Source organism: Culex pipiens, chromosome 2, assembly GCF_016801865.2.
Source record: "Culex pipiens pallens isolate TS chromosome 2, TS_CPP_V2, whole genome shotgun sequence".
NCBI classification, from domain to species: Eukaryota; Metazoa; Arthropoda; class Insecta; order Diptera; family Culicidae; genus Culex; species Culex pipiens.
The window spans coordinates 184396458-184416438 of NC_068938.1; the positions used below are offsets into that span (position 1 = coordinate 184396458).

General features: G+C 38.9%; 2 protein-coding genes across 3 annotated transcripts; both read left to right on the forward strand.

Moving 5' to 3' along the window:
* Positions 1–229: 229 nt before the first annotated feature.
* Positions 230–9741, forward strand: LOC120415347 (proprotein convertase subtilisin/kexin type 5-like). Its single transcript, XM_039576836.2, has 13 exons — positions 230–397; positions 3749–4339; positions 4447–4710; positions 4766–4993; positions 5054–5545; positions 6262–6528; positions 6598–6825; positions 6886–7377; positions 8021–8287; positions 8345–8578; positions 8639–9127; positions 9186–9446; positions 9500–9741. The coding sequence occupies exons 1-13, from the start codon at positions 334–336 to the stop codon at positions 9694–9696; spliced, it is 4074 nt and encodes a 1357-aa protein (XP_039432770.1). The 5' UTR covers positions 230–333; the 3' UTR covers positions 9697–9741.
* A 3124-nt stretch (positions 9742–12865) lies between these two features.
* On the forward strand, positions 12866–18011 carry LOC120415390 (uncharacterized). Of its 2 annotated transcripts, none has more exons than XM_052707312.1 (9): positions 12866–13034; positions 13101–13958; positions 14015–14236; positions 15633–16124; positions 16178–16423; positions 16483–16710; positions 16767–17243; positions 17309–17569; positions 17633–18011. In XM_052707312.1, the coding sequence occupies exons 1-9, from the start codon at positions 12959–12961 to the stop codon at positions 17821–17823; spliced, it is 3051 nt and encodes a 1016-aa protein (XP_052563272.1). In that variant the 5' UTR covers positions 12866–12958; the 3' UTR covers positions 17824–18011. The 2 variants fall into 2 exon arrangements, with proteins under 2 accessions (XP_052563272.1, XP_052563273.1); XM_052707313.1 differs by having other exon boundaries at positions 16181–16423.
* Positions 18012–19981: the final 1970 nt, after the last annotated feature.

The window sequence follows — 19981 nt, forward strand, 5'->3', positions numbered from 1 at the left end:
CTGTAATCAACACAGAAAAAAAAAATCAATAAAGTCAACATGATTCAACCGCTTGGATCCGTCTGCATCGAAATGGCTTTAGAGTCTTCAAATACTGATAACCGTTAAGCTCCCCCATCCGACCGCGGTTATCTGGCTCAATTGGATGACAAGGCGTGGCCCTCCACCACCCGACATGTGGCAAGTGCGCTATAAAAGCGCCCTGGCGTTCCGGGGACCTCTCCAGATGTCCGCTTCAAACGGTTCGGGTCGGTCTAAGCGGTAACAAGCAGTGTGTGTGTTTTCGAAGTGGTTCCCAGGAGAAAGGATAAACTTAGCAGCAGCTGGAGCAGGATGGTTCGGCAGAATTGGATCCTGTTGGCAGTAGTTGGAGCGGTTCTGATCTACGAAGCTAGTGGTTAGTGTTAGACACGTGTGATATTCAGTGTGCTAGGGAATCGGCTCAAGGATTACAAATCTGCAAACAAACCCAAATTGAAAAGAAGAAATTTTATGAGTTTTACAAAGTAAAAAAAGTGTTTAACCAGATGTGCTACAAAGGAATAAAGAACGTTTAAGTACTTATTCAAAAGTGGAGTAAAGGACGAACCGAGAAATAAGATCTGTTTTTTAGTGTATAAAGTATGTTTTAAAAGAAATATCCAAATTTCAATGTGTGCATACTGCTTAAAAAAAATCATGTTCCTGCGTTGAAAATAAGTGTTAGCCTACAAAGAAAAAAAAAGTTTAATTTAGAAAGGTTGAAATTTTGGTTGGTTGAATGTAACCTCTTTTTTGATTCATTTTACCTAAAAAAAATGTGTAAAAATGTGAACACGATGAAAATCCATCAGAAACTGAAGAATGTTCACAAATTCCCGATGTAATATTACACATTTTATTTGACACAAAATCTGTCATAATTTCCTGATGAATATTACCATCATTTTTTTTCTGTGTTGCCTTGTTAAAACATGTGTGGAATAAAAGTGGAATTTTGGTTAATTCAATTGAACTGGTGTGTAATGCATGTGCTACAAAAACAAAAACTACTGATATTTAAAAAAAAATAAAAATGTGTCTAAATCTAAAAACCTACTACAAAACTTAATTTCATTACCTTCTAATAAAATTCCTTCTTATAAAAAATCCTGCGCAATAATTAAATTTTCATTGAACTCGATACTATCATCTTTTTAAATTTATATTTTTAAAAAATTTCTGGAAAATTTCTGGAAAAAAAATCCTATCTTTTTTGGTATTACAAATACCATCGTTTTCAACTTTCTCTTTTGCATGACACATTTTGCTACTCTTTTCAATTGATTTGAATTTAAATGAACTTTGAAACGAGCATTTTCATAAAATGATGTAATTTAAGCACATTTTTTTTTTGTTGCCATCAAACAAATCGAGAAAAAAGCTTAATGATAAGGATTACGTTGCATTAAAAAATAATTGTTTTATTGTTAATCAAGGTTGATTCTTCTGCTTGCGATTTAGAGAAGTTTAGAGAGAGTTTCAGAATATCAATCTTTGAAAAAGCAAATTTGATTATTTTCCTTGTATTGAATGAGCGATTATCATACAGGACAAACAGTTTATTTTGATTTAAATGTAATATTATCATCTAGTTAAATATTTTTTATACTATTTTGTTTGGAAAGCAAAAATTGACATGAAAATGTTGATTCAAAATCAATAGACTTAATATGTCTACAAAAGTTTTTTTTTTTGCGGATTGGGAACTTCCTGCAAATTTTATTACGATGCTTGCGTTAGCATACTTTTAATTAAAAAAATCAAAATTTAAGTAATTCAGGATTTTTTTTAAATACAATGGAACAAAATGTTCATATTTTGATTTTTTGGTGTTTTTGAAACCGCATTGATTCAGAGTTATTCAAAAACACAGCAAAAACTTAAATTTTGTTTATTTTCTGTACACTTATTTGCATTTGAATTCAAAAAAGAACAAAACACAAAGGTTAATTACATCTCTGAGTAACAGAAAAAAATTTCTAGAGAAAAATTTACGAAAAACTCAAACGTGTATAAAAATTCTTAATCCCTCGATTCCAAGATAAAATCAATAATGGTTTAAAACTTTTGCTTCCCGAGCAGACGGAAATAACTTGAAAATAAGATTTTGTGATATTTGAAAATACTAGGGCAATAACTTTTAATGTTATTTATAACAGGATTTGTTATTCGTCGTTATGATTTTTCGTCGTTATGTTATTGGATTGTTATTGTAATAACAGACTAATCACATATTTTGTTATTCTTCGAACACCGGTAATTCTTCGAATTACCGTCTGCCCGGGTTATAATGAAAATAATGCATATCTCGATTTTTTTTTGAAAAGGTCCTATAAACAAAATTTTTAATTTTTGCTTTTTGGGTGTTTTTAGAACCGCCTTGAGTCAGGGGTATTCAAAAACACCCAAAAAGCAAAAAGTGAAAATTTTGTTTATAGGACCTTTTCAAAAAAAAACTCGAGATATGTCCTGCTTGATAGAAAGTATGGGTAAAAACGAAGTTGACTTTATAGCTGTCGGCTACCATTGCTACACCCAAAGGAAAAATATATCTCAAAATCTGCAACATTGGATTTGCTGCAGAAAATGTCACATTTTATAACATTTTTTGCAGCAAGCCCGTAGATCATTTTTGCCCGCGTGTAAACATTTCAGCGATCTGCAGTTCTCACCAACACATATAATGCCGTCCCCGAGCAACACTCCAGACAGAAGCATATGTTGCTGCTCTTTCACTCACTTTTCATCAAGCGCGGTGGTAGCGTGTCGGATCAATAACCAAGAAGTTGGTGGTTCAATCCTCGTTCTGCTAAGTGTTTTTTTTTGTGAAATGCAACCAAAAAGCCGTCGGTAATGTCGATAATTGTCGGTAATGTCGATAATTGTCAGTAACGGGCAAAAATGTCATACCCCTATATCGCAAAAAATGCACGAGGATAGATTTCATGCAGATTCTGATATACTTTCATTTTGCCATGCTTCACAATCATGCGACTGCCAGTTGGGTGTAGTACCAACCACTATTGTCTTCCTTTTTTTCTACAAGGACTTCGACGCCCTGGGCTCCTAAGTGTATGAAAGTATGGCACGGAGCAACGGCGCCGAATACCCATATTCACACAAAAAATTTTAGAGCGCCCGCCGCGGGATTCGAACCGGTGAACTCTGGATTGTGAGTCCAGTGCGCGGTCCGATTGATCCACACGGGCGGGACAAGCGAGAAAGTATGGGTTCCAGATAGATAATTTTGATTTGACATATTATTTTTCACAAATAAAGATTTTTAAAATGGATCATTCATGAGTTTTTTCATGCAACTCTTATGATTTATTGATGTTTAGTTGCTAACTTTTGCATCATGAAAATAATTTTTTGACAAGCAGCACTTCCGTGATTTCAATGAATGACCCATATTTAGAGGAATTACATATTCTGGAGAAACAAAACGGCCTACTTTTCCCTACCAAAAAAAAAAACTGCAAAACTTGATATTTTCAGCACTCGTCGTATTTATCCATCTCGGTAAACCTCGTTGGATAAATGTACGACTCGTGCTGAAAAAATCTTATTTTTGCAACTTGTTGCATGAACTACTATTTTTAACGCTGACAAAGTCACTTTTAAAAGAAACCAGACCACTAGACCAAATTTAAAAGCTTTCTTCTTGTGCTTTATGAAGAACAAAAATTTGCTGGAGAAAAAAAATAATATACCTATTCCATTACAGGGCTAAACTGCGTCGTGTGTAATTCTCAAGAAGCCAACTGTGTCGACGGTTCAAAACCATCCCAAGCTTGTGAGGCTGGAGTGATCAGCTGCTACTTGCGCACCAACGGTGCCAATATCGAACGCGGTTGTCTCACGGATGCTCAACCTAACTGTCCAGCCGATGAGGGTTCAACATGCATAAAGTGTACATCTGACGATTGCAACAATCAGCAGCTCCAGTGGCTCCAATGTCACAAATGTGCCACAACGGATGCGACCTGTTCGGATGCGAAACTTGGAACTGGATCGTTTTGCACTACGTTTAAAACCAATGACAGATGCTACGAACGATTTGTAGCAGATAAAGTTGAACGAGGATGTCAGTCTGAAGTGATACCACCTACAGACGATGTCTGCCAGAATAATGCGCAGTGCAAACCGTGTGATGAAAACAACTGTAATAGCGATGAAGGCCGGATGTTTCAGGTGACCAAATGTGTTCAGTGTGATACAAGCGTCGATAACACTGGAACCTGTCTGGATGGGACACTAGCTGCTTCCAACTGTGCAAATCCGTCGGACGGAAAGTGCTTTACAAAGATTCTTGATGGTAAGTTATGGTTTTCAAATTAGAGCAACGGATAAAAGCGAAACGACGGTAGTCACTCAGAGCCTGAGAAAATAAAGTATCAATCTCTATTTTTAACCTCTCGACAGATGGATCCCTCCAACGTGGCTGCCATAGCGAATTAACTGCACAAGAGGTTACAGACTGCACCGGAACAACGTGCGCGATCTGCACCGAAGACAATGGCTGCAATAAGGGAATCTTCCCTGCCGATAGACTGCAGTGTCATCAGTGCAAGAAGGCTGATAGCGCAAGTTGTTCCGATGAGTTGACCACGGAGGTCAATTCCAAGATTTGCTCGATTTACCAAGCGGATGACAAGTGCTACTCGCGAGTCAAAGCTGATCAGAGTTGTAAGTTCTCCAAGCAAGGTTCATCAAACAGATTTGTATAGCTATGAAATTACAGTTGATCGAGGTTGCCAGTCGGATTTGCCAGCCAACGAAAAGTCCTGCAACGGGTTGGCAAACTGCTTTGAATGCGATGGTAAAAACTGCAACTCGTTGTCCGAGAAGACACTCACGGAATCCACCAAATGCCAGCGATGCACCTCGGACGATGCTGGATGTCTAGCCGGAACGGCTCCAGCTCAAAGCTGTGGTCAAACAGGAGATTCGTGCTTTGTTCGCATCAATAGTGAGTTATTTAACACGAAAAAAATTAAATTAAAATTCACAGAATAAATTTTCGTTCTAGATGACGGAAAGCTGGAACGTGACTGTCTGTCGACACTCAAGACCGATGAAGAAAAGGTAAAGTGCAACAGCGATACTGACAATACGTGCATAGCTTGTACTGAAGCAGGCTGTAACAAACAGAAGTGGCTCAAGTGCCACAAGTGTGATGGAGATGCGTGTAAAGCAGCACAACCAGGAGAGGGCGAACATTGTACGAATTACAAGGAATCAGACAAGTGCTACGAACGGTTTCTGGACGGTACGGATGTTGAACGAGGCTGTGAATCGGATCTGGATCCCACGACCGAAAATGTTTGCGTTGCAAATCAGCAGTGTAAAACGTGCAGCGATGCAGATGGCTGCAACAAGGACGTCAGCACCGTATTTGAGGTGACCAAATGCGTACAGTGCAAATCATCTGAAGATGCGGATGGAAGCTGTCTCAAGGGAACAAAGGCGGAGGAAGTTTGCGCTAATCCAGATGGAAAGTGCTATTCAAGGATCATTGCTGGTAAGTTTCAAAGAGAGACGACTCTGTTGGTTGGTATGTATCTATGAAATCCAGAAACACAAACAAACAGACGTAAATCATTCTGCTTTTCTCTTTGCGGGCGAAGTGTCATTTCTACTACTCGAATTTGTTACTCTGTTGAAAATGTTCGTGGCAATTAGGGCGTCCATTTTTCCCGGGTTTTGAATTTCCGGGGAAACGGGAAAATATTTTCTAAATCCCGGGAATTCCCGAGATTCCGGGAATTTTATGAAACAGTCATAAAATCTATGTTTTCATTTTATTAGTTAAGTTTTTACAGCTTAAAGTCCTTCCTTGACTTGACAAAAAGTACACACTACAAGTTATCGTATCCAATAAAGCAACAAATTGCAATAAGCTAAATACTATTAATTGGTAATAATCTACACTTCAAACTAAACAAGAATACATAGAAACATTTTTGTTTGGTTCTTTGCTGTGTTTTGAATTTGAAATGTATCTCAATTTCTAATCAAATGTGATTCAAATTAAATATTTATTTTTAATTTTTTTTTTATTTGACATGACTGAAAAAGCTTCAAAAATGTCGTTTAACGTTCATTTTTAACTTAAAACTAGTTGAATTTTGTTTAAATCGAAAACAGGATCACATTTAAACAATTTGCTGTGAATAACAAGTGCCAAATTCCGTCCAGTTCGTAAACAAATTTCACACAAGACAATCTTCCAAACAGGTGGCATTCTGGAACGAGGATGTCGCAGCGCACTGACTGCCCAAGAGCAAACCGCGTGCACGGGAGAGCTTTGCAACCTGTGCGGCGATGCTGGGTGCAACAAGGGGGTGTTTCCGGAAAACAGACTGCTCTGCTACCAGTGTAAGAATACGAATGGCAATGATGTCAGCTGCTCGAACGAGTTGACCGGAGATTCCAAAGCCGGTGTTTGCAAGATCTACAAAGCGGACGATAAGTGCTACTCGCGGGTGACTGCTACTTTGAATTGTAGGTTTTTTTTTGTTTTTCTGACGGAATTTTGAAATCGATTTGACTAATGCCCAATTGAACTTGCAGTCGAACGCGGATGCCAATCGGATCTGGGAGAAAATGCCAAAGTTTGCGATACACTGAGCAGTTGCTTGGAATGTGATGGTAAAAACTGCAACTCATTGTCCGAGCAGACACTCAAGGACTCAACCAAATGCCAGCGATGCACCTCGGACGATGCTGGATGTCTAGCCGGAACGGCTCCAGTTCAAAGCTGTGGCCAAACAGGAGATTCGTGCTTTGTTCGCATCAATAGTGAGTTATTTAACACGAAAAAAAATAAATTAAAATTCACAGAATAAATTTTCGTTCTAGATGACGGAAAGCTGGAACGTGACTGTCTGTCGACACTCAAGACCGATGAAGAAAAGGTAAAGTGCAACAGCTTGACCGACAAAACGTGCATAGCTTGTACTGAAGCAGGCTGTAACAAACAGAAGTGGCTCAAGTGCCACAAGTGTGATGGAGATGCGTGTAAAGCAGCACAACCAGGAGAGGGCGAACATTGTACGAATTACAAGGAATCAGACAAGTGCTACGAACGGTTTCTGGACGGAACGGATGTTGAACGAGGCTGTGAATCGGATCTGGATCCCACGACCGAAAATGTTTGCGTTGCAAATCAGCAGTGTAAAACGTGCAGCGATGCAGATGGCTGCAACAAGGACGTCAGCACCGTATTTGAGGTGACCAAATGCGTACAGTGCAAATCATCTGAAGATGCGGATGGAAGCTGTCTCAAGGGAACAAAGGCGGAGGAAGTTTGCGCTAATCCAGATGGAAAGTGCTATTCAAGGATCATTGCTGGTAAGTTTCAAAGAGAGACGACTCTGTTGGTTGGTATCTATAAATACCAGAAACACAAACCAACAGACGTAGATCATTCTGCTTTTTTCTTTGCGGGCGAAGTGTCATTTCTACCACTCGAATTTGTTACTCTGTTGAAAATGGTCGTAGTCATTAGGGCGTCCATTTTTCCCTGGTTTTGAATTTCCCGGGAAACGGGAAAATATTTTTTAAATCCCGGGATTCCGGGAATTTTTTGAAACAGTCATAAAATCCATGTTTTCATTTTATTTGCCAAGTTTTTAGAGCTTAAAGTCATATAATTAGCTAAATCTTATTAATTGGTGATAATCTACACTTCAAGCTAATCAAGAATATATAGAAACATTTTTATTTAGTTCTTTGTTGTGTTTTGAATTTGAAATGTACCTCAATTTCTAATCAAATGTGATTCAAATTAAATATTTATTTTTAATTTTTTTTTTATTTGACATGACTGAAAAAGCTTCAAAAATGTCGTTTAACGTTCATTTTTAACTTAAAACTAGTTGAATTTTGTTTAAATCGAAAACAGGATCACATTTAAACAATTTGCTGTGAATAACAAGTGCCAAATTCCGTCCAGTTCGTAAACAAATTTCACACAAGACAATCTTCCAAACAGGTGGCATTCTGGAACGAGGATGTCGCAGCGCACTGACTGCCCAAGAGCAAACCGCGTGCACGGGAGAGCTTTGCAACCTGTGCGGCGATGCTGGGTGCAACAAGGGGGTGTTTCCGGAAAACAGACTGCTCTGCTACCAGTGTAAGAATACGAATGGCAATGATGTCAGCTGCTCGAACGAGTTGACCGGAGATTCCAAAGCCGGTGTTTGCAAGATCTACAAAGCGGACGATAAGTGCTACTCGCGGGTGACAGCTACTTTGAATTGTACGTTTTTTTCTTAGGGAAATCTGAAATCAATCTAATGCCAAATTGAACTTGCAGTCGAACGCGGATGCCAATCGGATTTGGGAGATAACGTCAATGCTTGCGATGCACTGAACGATTGCTTGGAATGTGATGGTAAAAACTGCAACTCATTATCTGAGCAAAAGTTGAAGAATAGAGCCAAGTGCTTGAAGTGTGATTCCGAAGATACAAGTTGCGTAGACGCTACGTCCGAAATTGTTTCAGCTAACTGTGATAATGTGGAGGATTCCTGCTTCGTACGCGTTAACAGTGAGTTGTTGCAGTTGCCTTCACGAATTAGCCCTGTTGTAATTGATAATCTTATTTCAGATGGTAAACTGGAACGCAACTGTCTGCAGACGCTTAGTGAGGCGGACCAAGCCAAATGCAAGGACGCCAATGATCAGTCTTGCGTGACCTGTTCCGCGCAGGGGTGTAACGTGGAAAAGTGGATCAAGTGCCACCAGTGCAAGGAGTCGTCTAGTTCTACCTGCAACGCAGCACAGGTCGATGGTGATGCTCAGTTTTGTGCCAATTACAAGGTTGACAACCAGTGCTACGAGCGTTTGGAGAGCGAAAAGGTCGTTCGAGGATGCGCCAACGATCTCAGCGAGGCAGCTTGCACCAATAACCTGGAGTGCAGCACGTGTGCGGAAAGTGCATGCAACAAGGCAGCTGCGAATTCGCTGAAGACTAACCAGCGGTGTCTGCAGTGTAGTACCGCTTCGGACGAAGGCGGTCTTTGTCTGGCTGGAACAGCGGCGTCTCAAGCTTGCAAGAAGGAATCCGGTGGCAAATGTTTCAACCAGGTTCAAGCAGGTACAATACTTTACTTATTCAAAAGAAACAATCAAGTTACAAACTTTGAACCTTCCAGATGGTCAACTGAAACGAGGCTGCCAAGGGGAGCTAACTGCTGCCGAAGTTACCGCCTGCACGGGAGATTCCTGCAAAATCTGCGACACAGCAGATTGCAACACAGGCCTGTTCCCAGCGAACCGCCTAAAGTGCTACCAGTGCAAGTCCTCGGCGGACGTGAGCTGCACGAACGAACTGCAGGGCACAGACAAGTCCCTCTACTGCAAGCTCTACGTAGCGCAGGACAAGTGCTACAGCCGCGATGCCACTGATAAAGAATGTAAGTTAACCAAATCTGCAATTTACAAACCCCCTTAACCCTCAATCTTCTAGTCGAACGTGGCTGCCAGTCGGATTTGGGCCTCAACGTGGACGCGTGCAAGGATCTCGACGGAAAGCACTGCAAGACCTGTGACGAGCCGGACTGTAATGCCATATCGAAAATTAAGCTCAACGGAGCCGGGGCGATCGCGCTGAACGTGGTGCTTGTGGTTGTGGCTGCGGCTGCAGCGGCAATCGCTGGGCTGTGAGGGTGAGGGTTAAGACTGGGTGCAATAAAGATAGAACAACTTTAATTGTGTTGAGTGTTTACATTATGATGAGAACTCCCGCTAAACACCGTTTAAGTATCGTAACAGCTTGAATTTTTTGTAGACTATGACTCATGGTAGTAAAACATTTTGCTCATTTTGCTTTCTAATTCACGACAGCAAAATTTAGGCACAAGCTTCAAACGAAATCGAATAGAGTATTTGGCGATTGTAAATGAGTTCTATATAGATATCAAGCATTTTTGGTCGTTAATTTGTGAATCGATGTCGTTTATTTTTACTGACCCTTAAAAAGAACAAAGAGTTAGCAAAATCTAGGCATCTCCACTTAAAATATCAATTTTAAATCGTACTGTTCTTTTGACCTCAAATTGTTGATTGCTCATACCATACAAATTTAAATTTTGCGACAATCTTATTCTCAACTCTTAACGTAGTTACATTTGTGCTTTCCAACCGCTTAATTTACAGCAATGCAATAATTCTGTTGAATAAATTAGTTTGCATACCTTCTCCTTGTGAAACCTCAAGATGTATGCACGAATTCTTGTTTAGCCTGATAACAACAATTTAAGATCTTCCGTGTCATTTCCCGAGTGACTAATAGCATCAACCGTACCGACAAAACTTGCAAGCCACGTTTATGTTACTTAATAAGAAATTTGTATTTCAATATTAATGTCTAAAGCTTCAAAACTAGTTAAGACTTTTATGTAAAACATGGCGTATTCAAAATTCAAAAAACCCGATTTTTTCATCAAAAAAAATAATACGTGGTTTTTAAACCGCTGCCATATTTCCGTTACTCAACTGTAATGTTATGAGAAATTTAATATTGTTTTCAAATCTACAATAACCAAGGAAGGTATTTCTTTCCATTTAGAACAATTATTTTGAAATTTCAAATTTGCAAAGTTCCAATAAGTAACTTTCATTTTTTACAGGTAAATAACATTTTTAAAAACTTTTTTGATGAATGCGTGCTTTTGGAATTTTGAATATGTTATCAAATCGTGCTTTTAAATAAAAGTCCCTTAGACTTAAAGCGTCTAATATCCCGGGGTTTCCAAAATCCCGGGAAAAGAAAAATATTCAACAAAAGTCCCGAGATATCTTAGGGATTCAAAAACAAAGTTAAAATCTATAGGATCCAGCTAAATATTTTGCAACCAAATTGTATAGGACAGCAATTTCGACGGCTGAGTGTAGTTTTATAGGAAATTTAATGTTCTTTTCAAATATGCAATTACCAAGATTGTTTACCGATATAAATATCGTCAATATTATAAGCGTCTATTGTTACCGTTATTGTTATTTCTATAGTTTTGGCAACGATAATCTTATCAACGATAACGAACGATGGCTCATATTTTTTTTTAATTTTGTTGAATATTGACCTAATCCAACAATATCATGTTGTTTGATAATGTAGTAAGTTTTAAAGTATATGATTACGTCTTTCAATTATGGAAATTTCAGTAACCAAAAAAGAATTGGTAATCGCTGAAATTTTAAAGTTATCGAAGTTATTGTGAAAAAAGTAGTTTTTTCCCGTTTTTGTCATATTACCGTTTTGCGCGCAGCGGCACCGAAAACCCCAGTTTTTATTTTCTAAAATTTCGTATCTCAGATTACTACAATTAAAACTACACATTCTTTTAAATGTTATGTAAAATTTCCCGCAAAATCCGATAAAAATATTTTTAAATACAGACCCTTTGGTTTTGAGGCCTACAAAACAGCATTTAAGGTTTCATATGTCCTTTTCGACGAAAACTGCCATTTTTGGACCACCCTGACATGACTTAGGACACCCTAATTACCAAACAAAAAAAACGGGTCTAGTTATTTCGGCCACGGAACCCCCAACAAATTGGGCCCGATCGAAGAATTTTTGCATGCTGTTTTCGTGAGGAATTGCTAAATACTCATAATGTTTCACAAAATACCGTATATTCAAAAAAAATCTAAACTTTTCATCATTTGCAATATGGGTAACAAACGAGGCGAAATTTTGTATGCATTTTCACTTAACATCTGGTTAAGTGAAAATGCATACAAAATTTCGCCCTTTTTTGCAAAAAAAAACTAAAATTTTCGCATAATACAATACTTTTTTGAAAAGACTCAAATTTTATATTTGTAATATGGGTATCAAACGAAGCGATACTTTGAATGCATTTTCACTTTTTCATTTTTTTGTTTTTGTGAAATACTAAAATTTTCATAAAACACTGTAGTTATTGCGGAAATACTCAATTTTATATAATTGCAATAAGGGTATACCCATCAATGGGAAAAACGAATCCAGAAAAGTATTTTTCAGAAAGAACTTAAATTTTCATTTTGAAAGTACGTTTTTTGTAATTGCATGTAACACAATGTTCTTCATGATTTTTCCTTTCCAATGCGATGGAAATTAAAACGACGACGATATTTGGCTTGTTTTTATAAATCCCGTCTGTAGGCGGAGTAACAGTTTACAACAATCTTGACTTGGTTATGCACAAATTATTGTTGTTAATTGTTAAAATTTCAATCCAACCTTATTATTATGGTTGGTTTTGACCAAGTTGAATTTGTTAGGTTTCATTTGGAATGCAAAACAGAAAGATTTAGCACGGTTTGACGACGCTTTCAAAAAATATCACTCCTAATGAGAAATTAACAGAATTGAATAACTTTGGTGCAATCCACAGTTGAAAACTTGAACAGTTGCTTTTCTCTATAGATGTATAGATACATTTTGACGATTTTTTCCATACAAACTACAAGAAGTTACAGGGAGGGGAATTTAGCCTAGGTATGGGTCAATCTTTGATTTTACGGGGTAGCATCGGGTAGAAGGCTGATTGGGGCCACCCTAATACATTACAAATTTCAAGAAAATACTTCCAGAGCTAAATTTCCATCAATTGACCAATAATGCAAAATAGTCAAAATTCATAAGGCAGTGTTGCCAATTTTATTATTGTCGGCTCTTCCTTTCTTTGGAGAGTTTCATTCAGTAAGTAAGAGGAAGGCCCCAACGAACTTACAGGTGAATTTTGAAACGTTTTATATATGATCTTAGTGCAATCTCGAGGCAAACCTGGTGAGTCAGATTCGTGCGATTATAAAATGCCTTTCCAAGACCGGATTACTCTTCAGTAAGTTTGTCTGATACCGAGGCGAAGGTGGTAGTCGAAATAATTTGTCAGTTGAATTGGTGTTTCTGCAAAAAGTACTTTCGACAGAGAAAATGCTTGTTAAAGTGAAATTTCACTTACATTTTCTATGGTTACTATTGCTAGTGGTGTCAGTGATTGGACAAAATTGTGAATATATTTGAAGCTACTTTTATATCAAAATATCAACACGTTTGTCAATTATGTCCATTTCAGTACCAAAATTCTGCAGAAGCTGTCCTCCTCCTGATACATCAAATTGCAACCATGCTAACATTGGCGCATTTCAGTGCCAAAACGATACCGACAGTTGCTACGTGCGCAACCTAAACGGCCAGATCGATCGTGGTTGTATGCAGGCAATTGGTTCAGATCGCCAAAGATGCCTTGACCCAAGTGATCTATCCTGTTTAACCTGTCCTGATCTGCTTTGCAACGATGATCTCTGGCCAACGTGCCACGTGTGTCAAGAATCAACGGATCCCACGTGTCGCGGGGAGCAGTCGGGTGTTGGGACGTTCTGCGAACGTTACAACGCTCCAGGGAGTTGCTTCGAGCGGATCGTCAACGGAAGTGTGGAGCGCGGATGTCGGTCCGACGTGGTTGGGGATCCGTGCGCCGGGAATGAGCATTGTCGGGTGTTTGAGGGAAGTGCCAGTAACGGGCATGCTGTGCGGGAATTTCAGGTGACGAAATGTGTTCAATGTAGAGCGGATGATTTGGATGTAGATCGAAGCTGCTTGAGTGGGAGCAAAGGGCTGACGAGTTGTGTTGGGCCTTCCGATGGGCGGTGTTACTCAAGGATACTCGACGGTGGAATCCTTGAACGAGGATGTCAAGGAAACTTGACGTTGGATGAAGTCCAGCGATGTAATGGAACTATGTGTGGAATATGCATTGGGGATGGCTGCAACTCAGGAATCTTCCCTGAAGATCGTTTAAGGTGCAATGAGTGCAATTCTGGAAATACCTCAGATTGCAACATTGAGCTAACTGATGCTTCAAAATCTGTAATTTGTAAGATTTATACCGAGGACAACATGTGCTATTCTGCAATTTCGTCAAACCAAACCTGTAAGTTCTTGAAAAATTTGGCATGCTCCTCAACTAATCGAATGTGATCATTGCAGTCGAACGAGGTTGTCTTTCAGATGTGAGCAACTCAAGTTGTATCGAAGACGATAATTGCATTCAGTGCGTGGGAAACAATTGCAATAGAATCTCAGAGCAAACAATCCTGAACTACCCAAAGTGTTTGAGATGTACATCCGATGAAGATGGTTGCTCGGAAGGAAATATGACGGCATCCAAGTGTGACCATCCGGATGATTCATGTTTCACGCGTGTTAAAGGTTTGTTCACGATGCTTTAAATCAAAAGGGGTAATTCTCTACCAACTCACACGAAATCGGGAAAAGTTGCCCCGACCCCTCTTCGATTTGCGTGAAACTTTGACCTAAGGGGTAACTTTTATCCCTGATCACGAATCCGAGGTCCGTTTTTTGATATCTCGTGACGGTGGGGCGGTACGACCCCTTCCATTTTTGAACATGCGAAAAAAGAGATATTTTTGAATAATTTGCAGCCTAAAACGGTAATGAGATAGAAATTTGGTGTCAGAGGGACTTTTATGTAAAATTGTACGCCCGATTTGATGGCGTACTCAGAATTCCGAAAAAACATAATTTTCATCGAAAAAAAACACTAAAAGAGTTTTAAAACTCTGCCATTTTCCGTTACTTGAATGTAAAATGTTTTGGAACATGTCATTTTAAGGGAAATTTAATGTACTTGTCAAAACTACATTGACCCAGAAGGGTCATTTTTCATTTAGAACAAAATTTTTCATTTTAAAATTTCGTATTTTTTTCTAACTTTGCAGGGTTATTTTTTAGAGTGTAACAATGTTCTACAAAGTTGTAGAGCAGACAATAACACAAATTTTGAATATAGAAACATAAGGGGTTTGCTTAAAACATCACGAGTTATCGCGATTTTACAAAAAAAAGTTTTGAAAAAGTTACTTTTTGCGTTTCTCTTTGTTTCGTCGTCCGTGTCTGTCGCGGGTGACGATGAACGGCCATGATCAACGACGACCAACATTTTCAAAACTTTTTTTCGTAAAATCGCGATAACTCGTGATGTTTATAAGCAAACCCCTTATGTTTGTATATCAAAATTTTTGTAATTGTCTGCTCTACAACTTTGTAGAACATTGTTACACTCTAAAAATTAATACTGCAAAGTCAAACACGAAATTTTAAAATGAAAAATTTAGTTCTTAATGAAAAAATTACCCTTCTGGGTCAATGTAGATTCGAAAAGTACATTAAATTTCCCTTAAAATGATATGTTCCAAAAAAAATTACAGTCGAGTCGGAAAATGGCAGAGTTTTTAAAACTTTTTAAGTATTTTTTTCGATGAAAAATACGTTTTTTCGGAATTCTGAGTACGCTATCAAATTGGGCGTACAATTTTACATAAAAGTCCCTTTGACACCAAATTTCTATCTCATTACCGTTTCAGGCTGCAAATTATTGAAAAACTCTACTTTTTTCGCATGTTCAAAAATGGAAGGGGTCGTACCGCCCCTCCGTCACGAGATATCAAAAAACGGATTCGTGATCAGAGACAAAAGTTACCCCTTAGGGCAAAGTTTCACGCAAATCGAAGAGGGGTCGGGACAACTGCTGTGTGAGTTGGCGGAGAATTACCCAAAGTTATTTTACAATTTAAATCTACTTCAGATTCCGTGCTCGAAAGAAACTGTCTCTCAACGCTGAGTCCAACTGATAGAACCAAATGTACAACGGCAGAGGACAAATCTTGTGTAGTCTGCCCTTCGAGAGGTTGCAACAACCAGCGTTGGCCAACCTGTCACGTATGTGAAGAAACTACCAATTCCACCTGTCCGCTGGAGCAAATCCGTTCCGGATCGTTCTGTAAAAACCATAAAGAACAAGCCGAGTGTTTCGAGCAATTCGTTCAGGGAAATGTTCAACGAGGTTGCGTTTCTGACTTGATTCCAGCCTTCGATCCTTGCCTCAGCAACGGAAAGTGTAAATCTTGCACTGGGAATGATTGCAACAAAGAGAGAAGTGACCGCTTCCAGAACGTAGCCTGTCTACAGTGTACAGCTGATGGAACGGATTCCGATGGAAGCTGCCTGCTGGGAACACAAGTTTCGCAAAGCTGTGAGGATCGCTCCAACGGTGGATGTTTCACTTGGATCAACGGTGGTAGGTATCAAGCTTATTCAGCAAACCCAAGCAAAATCATGCATCTATTTCAGCAGGTATCCTCTTAAGGGGATGCCAAAGTGACTTCGGTAACACTACCCAATGTAACGGAACAACTTGTAGAAGCTGCGACGAAGAAGGTTGCAATTCTGGCATTTTTCCTCAGAATCGACTGGAGTGTTACCAATGCAAGGGGCAGGATTGCGGCAAGGAATCGACACAGAATACGACCTCCGCCATTTGTCGAATCTTCAAATCAGATAACAAGTGTTTTTCTAGAATCTCTGCGGAAGGAGTCTGTATGTATTATCTGAATATTAACAGCAAGATGCAAACCTGTACAGTGAACTCGTTTCAGTTGAACGCGGCTGCCAGTATGACCTAATCAACGGTTCAAATCCTTGCTCAGGACTGGAAAACTGCATTCTCTGCACTGGAAGCAAGTGCAATACTGTTTCTGAAACTCAGCTGAAGGCACATCCAAAGTGTCTACGATGTACCTCAAGTAACCAAAACTGCGTTGGCGGATTGCTGAATGCTACAAGCTGCGACCAACTAAACGATTCTTGCTTTACTCGGGTTAAAGGTAATCTTTGTAGTATTTTAAACTGTTTTTCAAAGTCAAAACAATCAAAATTTCAGATGGAATACTGGAACGAAACTGCTTGTCATCTCTGAAAGATACAGACATTACCAAGTGTAACAACACTGAGGACCAATCGTGCCAAATATGCTCCGGACCAGGCTGTAACAATCATGAGTGGCCCAAATGCCATCAGTGCAGCGCAACTGACTGTAATTCCGATCAACCGGCCTCAAAGTCTCAATTTTGTCCGGAATTCAACCTTCACCAGTGCTACGAGAAGCTAGAGGCAATCAACGTAACTCGAGGTTGTGCGAACGTCCTCATCGAAGATCCCTGCAAAGACAGTTTGGAATGCAAGCTCTGCGATACAGCTTCCTGTAACAATCGCTCCGCCAGCACACTCGTAACAAACCAGCGATGCCTGCAATGTAATTCAACGGAAGATTCCGATGGAATCTGTTTAGAAGGACGCATGCAGGAAGCGCCTTGTCGAACAGAATCTGGCCAGCAGTGCTACTCACGTGTTGACGATGGTACCACTAAAACATGCAATTTTTCACAAAAAAAAAACTAAATTCTTCAATTCCCACCATTTTAGATGGAGTGCTTCACCGAGGTTGTCGAGGTGATTTAGCAGCGGATGAAATAGCAGCCTGTTCGGGGGTTAGCAATTGTACAATCTGCACCGGAACCGGATGCAACGGAAATGTCTTCCCACCGAATCGGCTACGATGTCATCGTTGCAACTCTTTGCTGGATAAGCAATGCTCGAACCAGCTAACGGGGAACGCAACTTCTTCGTACTGTGAAGTTTATTCCCCGTATGACTCGTGCTACACTAGAATTCGGAATGATATTTGTAAGTATTGAACAACATGAGTTGTAAAATTAACATTTTTAACTATTTTATGGATTTTTTTAGTGGAGCGTGGCTGCCAGTCAGACCTGGAGAACTCTGCATGCATTATTCTGGACAAAAAGCATTGTCAAACCTGTGAGGGTAATAACTGTAACGAAATTTCCAAAACTAAATTGAAAAATTCAGCGAGAAAGCTCGATCAAACCGCATGGATTACGATAGCAATGCTTACGGTTCTGTTTCACTTGTTATGAAGTAAATAAAACTAACCAAAAAAATCTGTTTTAAGTTATTAAGAAGCTCAGAAATGAAATGCATAGAATCTCAATTTCTAGTGATTGCAGAATACTAATGTTTTATAATCCATATAAAGAAGCCAAAAACTCAGTGTTCTGATACTTAATCATAAATAAATATGATTGGGAAATAATATTATTTTGTTTTATTGATGACCACAATGAACTACATTGAATGAAACTTTCTTCTTCAATCCTGACAATACGATTTTATTTCATTTTCTGCCAGTACTAATCATAACAAAATTTGAAAATGCATGGCAATGTTATAGCTCTATACAGCAATTCCCCACGAAAACAGCATGATTCGAAAAAAAGTTCTCCGATCGAGCTCAATTTTTTTCTGGGGGATCCTTGGCTGAAATAATTAGACCCGTATTTTTTTGTTTGGCCATTAGGGTGACCTACGCCGTGTTAGGGTGGTTCAAAAAATGGCAATTTTCGTCGTTTTTCGCAAAAACCACTTTTTTCAAAAAGTCATATCTCCACGCCATTTCATCCGATTTTAGCTGTCCTAGACGCAAAAGAAAGGTGATTAGCTTGGCTATTTGGGAAAAATAGTAAGAAGTTTCAAAAATCTAGCTTAACATTTGAAAAGGTTGAATGAAAACATAAAATGCTATTTTGAAGGTCTCGGGACCAAAGAGCCTATGTCTGAAAATATTTTTATCGGATTCCTCAGAAAATTTCACATAACATATCAAATAATGGTAAAGTTATGTTTTCGATACTCTGAGATACGATTTTTTGAAAATAAAAACTGGGTTTTTCGACGCGCCACGCGCAAAAATGGGAAAATGACGAAAACGGGAAAAAATCGACTTTTTTCACTAAAACTGCGATAACTTTAAAATTTCAGCGATGACCTATACATGTTAGGGTACCAAAATTCGTAATTAAAAGACGCAACTTTTGGTAACATAACGTCTATAGTCTATATCTCAGAGTATCGAAAACATAACTTCACCATTTTTTTATATGTTATGTGAAATTTTCCGAGGAATCCGATAAAAATATTTTCAGACATAGGCTCTTTGGTCCCGAGACCTTCAAAACAGCATTTTAAGTTTTCATTCAACCTTTTCAAATGTTAAGCTAGATTTTTGAAACTTCTTACTATTTTTCCCAAATAGCCAAGCTAATCACCTTTCTTTTGCGTCTAGGACAGCTAAAATCGGATGAAATGGCGCGGAGATATGACTTTTTGAAAAAAGTGGTTTTTGCGAAAAACGACGAAAATTGCCGTTTTTAGAACCACCCTAACACGGCGTAGGTCACCCTAATGGCCAAACAAAAAAATACGGGTCTAATTATTTCGGCCAAGGATCCCCCAGAAAAAAATTGAGCTCGATCGGAGAACTTTTTTTTCATGCTGTTTTCGTGGGGAAATGCTGTGTATATATCCATTCTAGAAAGCCTAATGCCTCCATAGATTCATTCAAAAAGGTGAGATTCAATGGAGACGCTTAGTTTCTTTGAATGATTTGAGTTTTATAAGGAAATCCCATAGATTAGAGCACATTTAAAAAAGTCCTGAAATAGACGTTACGAAAAGTCCATTATTGGACTTGGGAATTTATTTGAAATGACTGACCGAAACGATGTGGTCTGCTATCTGAAAACAAGGGATTTATTTGCCTTCAACAAGTTATACAGAAACCTCACCAGTAATGTGCTGAGGTTTTGCAGACCGCATTTTTTTCGCGATATGGATGGCTCGATGCTGGCGGTATTGATGACGTCGTTGATTTTTTCCGGGCTGCTCCTTCATCAAGAAAGGATCGCCCTGATTCGTATCGAAATTTTCCATTAGCGATAATTTGTGTACCATTTACAGTTCTACTTGGTGTTCGTTTGTTTAATCCAGTATTACACTTGTTCTGAGATACGATTCACGATTTATTGTAATTTTGGATTACGTAATCTTGCATTACATCTTACTTTCAGATTTGCTATAACATTTTTGGAATTCTGAATTCCAGGCTGAAATCAGCCCCCCTTTTATCAAATATTGGCCCATCACGAGGCTAAATACAAAATTTGAGCTCATTTTGACCACGGGCACCTCTCTCTCTCTAAGCCCGTGAAGTTTGTATGGGAAAAATCGTCAAAATTT